The following is a 5,671-nucleotide window of genomic DNA, read 5'->3' on the forward strand; positions in this document are numbered from 1 at the left end:
GACCTCTCGCGCCATCTCGCACCTCCTACGAGATGTCTGTCGTCTGCATGCTCTGCATAAGTTCGACGTCGATTTCGAAGAGGTAGATTTATTATGAAATTATTTGAGGCTTCGTGACGTGCTTCGTATGGGTGTTTCTCCTCACACACAAGGAATGCTGGCTAGATGTGGATCATGCCAATCATGCTCTGTGTTATTCCCACTTTCCCATGCGAATGTATTACACCCCCCCGCTATTGCCCCTTCACATTGCCGCGACACAGACAAGACAGCCAACAAAATGAAGCGTTTTTGTCGTGATCGTTGCTATTTAAGCTAACAGTGGCTTCATCTTCACCGTCAACCTAGGGTCTCGGTTATTCGGGTTTATGCGAAAAAATTGGAAAATCATGCATGCACCGGTAAAATTCGCAATTTGGATTTCTTGGAAAAACTCCGCTTATGGGGTTCCGGCAACGCCAGAATCAATCAGAGAATGAGAAATTGACAGAACACTTTCCACTTGGTGTCAGAAAGCCTGTTGTTTTTGCAAAATGATTTGAATGAAATGCATTGTAGTAATCAATTGTTGGCATATCATTGTGACTGGTACGTGTGTCGGGCAGCACACTGAGGCTGCGAGACAGATCCTCCATTCAGCCCCTGTACCGAACCTCCAAAGTTGTAAACGGAAGGTGCACAGCCTTTGCAGTCAGAGAACAGTCCAATGAGGGTGTCTTGAACGCTGATTAATGTTGGTTATAAACAAGGAGCATATTCTCAATGAGACAATCTTGTAGCACATACATGTTCTGCCGGAGCTTGCACACGGCAAATTGCGAAGGCACAAGAGATCCCTGCCCAGCTAGTCTGCTTATGTGTGCCATTTGGGTGTTTCCCTGATTGTACCATAGCAGCAAATTTTCCATATGAGACAACAAACTCAAGATCAACAACAACTTTATTGCGAGCTCAAAATCATTTGCGTCGATCAAACTAAAAAAATGGACAAGTTGCAAGATACGGTTACCCAGGCAAGGATTTCCCTGCAGTCCCCCTAGTTTTTTGCAAGTGCAAAACATCCCCCGAAAATGCTCATGTTCATATAACCATCTTCATGTACAGCTTGTGACAAAAGTTTACGGAATATGACACTGGCATATTTCTTCATAAGGGCCGTAAACTTTTGTGCCAAGCTGTACCTATAAAAACGGGGTCTTTCTCGAGTGCTTCTCATGAATTAAGGTGTTTGTTCAAGACCAACTTCGAGGCGCTCCACTCAAGCCCGCATTACGTGATGAGGCTGGAAGCCGCAGGGTACTTTGCTTAGCAAGTCGTGCACCGTGTCGACGGAGCTGCTTTCGTTACATCTGGCTGGGAGGCTTTGCCGTGCCTCAACGGTTGAAGCTGATCCGCTTTCTCAGCGCACACTTCACAGAGTGTGCTCTTCGGTAGCATAAAGCAGGTGGAACGACTACACAACACTATCTACAGCACCTAAGGATGGAAAATGTATACATCAAGCACTAGGTCCTCCCGCAAAATACGAGATAGATACAGAGGGTGTGCAACAAGTACAACAACATCCTTGAAAGAAATCCTGGTTTCAAGACCGTGGCTGCTGTTGCAGCTGTTGTAACTTGTGACACTTTGACTGTTGCCGACAATATTCCTCGAGAGTACTTCTGTTTGTACAAGGCACGGACCTGTCACTTCAATAGCTGAAGAGAGATCGGCGTACAAAATGATTCTGAGTGACAGAAGGAATAACTTTATGTCTGACAGAAGGGCAAGGGCGCAGGCTAGCTTGTACGATGGGAACTGGGAGACACGGCCAGAAAAGGACAGACACAACAAAGATTCTCAAGACGCAGCAAAGTTTATTACGACAAATGCACCACTAAGTACCCAAACACCTCAGAAGGGGGAGGAGGGGAACAAGAGGGGGTTTGCTTGCACAATTCCCGTGGTTGGCAATTTCGAGAGACGTATGTCTTTCTTGCATTCAATTCTTGCTTTTATACATTCAGCAAGGAGACCGGTTACAGTTTCCAAGACCTCGCGTCCCCTACCAGTTGCTTTGGCTGTTAACCCCTTTTACGATTTACAGTCTGAACTGAAGTTTACGCATTGAATTATCATGATGCCTTTATTGGGAAGCAAGTGCTTTCGCGTGCGATGTTCGTTCTAATCTCACTATTTACGAACTAAAGTGAAGGATTTGTTTACACACTATGGTTGGGCATCTGATTTTACGTTAGCTACTACCACAGTAGAGATGCCTACAATTCTAGAGAAATGATATGGGGCACCCTACTCGTAGAAATGCCTCCCAATAGATGACTCATTCATAGAAGCTATATCGCAGTATTGTTATTGTCCTCTAGAAAATATGTGCCTTTTTAGTACCTAAAAATCTGCTCTCTGAACATGCAACTTAGAATGTACATTATTATTCAGTATAGATGGCCTAAGCGAGGCTATGAAAATGGTTATTTTCTTCCGCAATTTATCTAGATGAAACTGCAATGACATTGTTCATGCTATGGCATGAGACTGGATTTTGCGACATAAGTACGTAAGTGTTGCCACCATATGTGTTGCATCAGAGGAAAACCAGAGGACAGAGGCTGACACAAGGTTTATTACCATCAAGGATGCGTTGCTCAGGTCAAAGCACACAAGAAGCCATTGTTGGTGTCATTAGTGGATCATGTACTGACTGGAACTACAAATTTTTGGGGACCCGGTCAAACACTATGAATACAGTGTAGGACTTGTGCCAAACTTTTCAGATCGTAGTGATATGCACATTAAGTAACCTCCACATATTTACCGTGGCATTAGCAACATGAGAAGTTTGACAGTCTCTTTGTAAAAATTTGGATCAAGTACCTATAAAAGTAGTGCCGTGTTGACCAGAGAGTAGCACAGTTTCTGCAGCGTCAAATCCTGTAAAATGTCCCCCAAACCCTCTTTCTCTATACCTATGGCTGGGCATGAAGCAGAGAAACTTGGCAGTATGTTTCTCAATGGACCTTCACAGTTGCGTCTTTGGCATATGCAACTCTTACATTCAGCGCATGTTAGCAACACCATCTGGAAAGACCACATCACCCTCGGAGTTGTGAGGAAGCTCCTTACGGAGGTAGTGCCCGTTTATATACTATGTCGTAGTGCGACTAATCAATTCCCGTGTCATTGCTTGTATGTCCCCTCCTTTGTTGAAAGCTTAACGTGTTTGTAATGGAGTAGCAAGCTACATTGCAGCACCTACAGAGATGATTGGTGGCAACTTGATCGATGAGGTTTTAGACAAACGTCGGGCCATCCTGAAAAAGGTGCAACTCAACATTCATCTGCATTAGTCATTGTAGTTACAGAAAAACACCAGCAGTGCTAGTTTTACCGCTGCAGAGCCGTTGACTGCCTCGTTTAAACCATTTCAGAACTTTTTTTTAAATTCTGCATTAGCGTCGCGAAACAACCGCGGCTATTAGTGGCATACACCTGTGGCCAGATGGAGAGAGGACAGCGTGGTTAGTACGTATTCTGGGCTGACCTCAAGACAGCACAGCTGGTGGTAATATTCTAAACCCCCCCTAGTCTTCAGCATGACCTTAGCTACCACCAAAGAGCGGATGGTGTTACCTGCTTGGCCACGGCGCTGGTATATCATAGAACTGAGCTTCTTTCATTGTGGGCAGTATGTTCACGGTGTTTCAAGATCTCAAGTTTTGTAGTGCATAAGGATAATGGGATGGCATAAAGGAAGACAGTGACTACCACAGAGAGCACATCTTTCCTTCTCTTAGATCCTATCTGCAAAGATCTTGTAACAAGTTTATTTTCGGAAAAGCCTACTATATTTGGATCTTGTTTCCCAGGTAATCCAGTTGACTGTTGAGGTGCTTGGTGTGCATTCCTTTCACGAGGATTTCACCGCTGTCTTTATTTTGTATGAGCACATCTAGAAAGGCTACGCTCCTTCCCAACTTTGCAGTAGTTGCTTCGATGATCACTGTATCTCCCACCCGTGCCTGTGCCAGATAGCTGTCAAACGATTGCTCCTCAGTGATACGCCAACCAATCAACCGATAGAAAAACATACCTCATGCTCATGTCGACGCTGACGTTTCTGACGTCTCGCAACGTGAGCAGCGCGTATGTGCTCACCATGTCCACGAGCGTGGCTGACATCCCACCATGTAAAGTTCGCACATTGTTGCACGTGTCGGGGCAGATGGTCAGCTCGGCCGTGCACCTGCCGTTGGCAGCAGACATCAACCGGAGCTATCAGATAAAAAAATACCTGGAGTATAGTGCAAGATATGTGAGGCACGACCTTTTAGGGTGATACCCGATTACACCCGAGATGTACTCCCCAATTCAAACGAGCAAGAACTGGCTTTAACCTCATGTTTGCCCAAAAACTGTTGGACCGAGGACATCACTATTTATTTATTTTATTTATACATATACCCTCGAGGTCCAGAGGGCATTAATGAGGGGAGTGAGGAGGTTGTGGAGTGCACGATGCAAGGTCAAAGCACAGTAACAATCGATCAGCATGTGCTACATTGCAATTGATTTCATCTCGGGAAAAACTGTCATATATATTTTTTAAGAACATGTTCGCAGTTAGCTGGGACACCCTGTATATACGGGGGCCTAAAATAGGTCATCCAGCAGAGTGCTTAAGTTTACCTTGTCGAAGCCCGTGCTAAAGAAGTTTCCCTCCAGACTTCGGCGTAGGAGGCTACTTAGTTTCTCCAAGTTGTACGGAGCCATTTTAGATATAGTCCCGTTGGTTCAGTCTCCGTGCAACTAAAGAAACGAGACGTCACAGTTTAAAAAAAGCATTGCATGAAAAAAAAAAGACTATTAGATAAAAACCTAATTAATTAGCGAAGGAGATGGTCACTTGTAATTGATGATACCATGATGAAACAAGACATTCCTCATGCTTGTTTCAGCAGGGATTTTCTTTGTCAGCTAGCCTGCGTTTATGCTATTTTATCAGTCGCTAGTAAGTTCCGAGAAGGCTATCCGCTGTCTGACAGCTAGACTAAAGTGTAAAGTAGCTGTTCTGAGGTTGGAGCACACAACAGACAAACACAAGCCTCAAGGTCACAAAATACTGCTCAAGACTAAACAAAATAAACACTGGAGGTGGTCAGTAGTGGTCTACTGGAGTCCTACCATCAGGTTCGCCTAGTCCCTTTCGAGGCAGGGCAGGTATCTTCGTGCCGACCAGGCGAGAAAAGTCCAGACATTGTCTAAACTAAAGGAAAGACAGGGGGGGGGGGAACCTTCGGGGGGAACAAACCCACAGATCCCACGGATCCCACGGTCAGCGCTGGGTTCTGCAGCTCCCCGCCGTCCGCATGTGATTGGCGACCGACGTGATTGGCTTGGACTTGGATTGGCGGGTGACTTTGCTTTCCGTTGGGACTCCTGGCTGATGTTCCGGTTTCGGTTTCGGAGAGTGCTTCTCACTACTTCTCCCTTCTTCCTGATTGTGCATGAATTGGGAATCCAGTCCGCTGCAACATGTCAGGTTTATTTGCGGTACATCGATTTAGAAACTCAGTGAAGTAGATGAATTTCCTACAAAAATATGAAAAAAAGAAACAAACTTGTTCTGCATATTCCTCAACGAAGAGCTGTCTGACCTATTTCACAGTGTGAA

The 5,671-nt window shown here is 45.1% G+C and overlaps 1 protein-coding gene across 1 annotated transcript; it reads right to left on the bottom strand.

Annotated features, from left to right (window-relative positions):
• Nucleotides 1–3,802: 3,802 nt before the first annotated feature.
• LOC135387633 (acyl-coenzyme A thioesterase 13-like) lies at nucleotides 3,803–5,384 on the bottom strand. The gene is made up of 4 exons (XM_064616745.1): nucleotides 5,182–5,384; nucleotides 4,687–4,806; nucleotides 4,091–4,272; nucleotides 3,803–4,032 (listed from the first exon to the last, which is right to left on the bottom strand). The coding sequence occupies exons 2-4, from the start codon at nucleotides 4,768–4,770 to the stop codon at nucleotides 3,843–3,845; spliced, it is 456 nt and encodes a 151-aa protein (XP_064472815.1). The 5' UTR covers nucleotides 4,771–4,806; nucleotides 5,182–5,384; the 3' UTR covers nucleotides 3,803–3,842.
• Between the last annotated feature and the right edge of the window lie 287 nt (nucleotides 5,385–5,671).

Source organism: Ornithodoros turicata, chromosome 3 (assembly GCF_037126465.1).
Source record: "Ornithodoros turicata isolate Travis chromosome 3, ASM3712646v1, whole genome shotgun sequence".
Taxonomy (NCBI): Eukaryota; Metazoa; Arthropoda; class Arachnida; order Ixodida; family Argasidae; genus Ornithodoros; species Ornithodoros turicata.

Bases quoted from the DNA above. Each gene is read 5' to 3' on its own strand.
- LOC135387633 (XM_064616745.1), bottom strand. From the start codon at position 4,770: ATGGCTCCGTACAACTTGGAGAAACTAAGTAGCCTCCTACGCCGAAGT. The intron at 4,273-4,686 runs GTAAACTTAAGC...TTTATCTGATAG, and splicing joins TTAGCACGGGCTTCGACAAG to CTCCGGTTGATGTCTGCTGC. The intron at 4,033-4,090 runs GTATGTTTTTCT...ATCGTTTGACAG, and splicing joins AGCGTCGACATGAGCATGAG to CTATCTGGCACAGGCACGGG.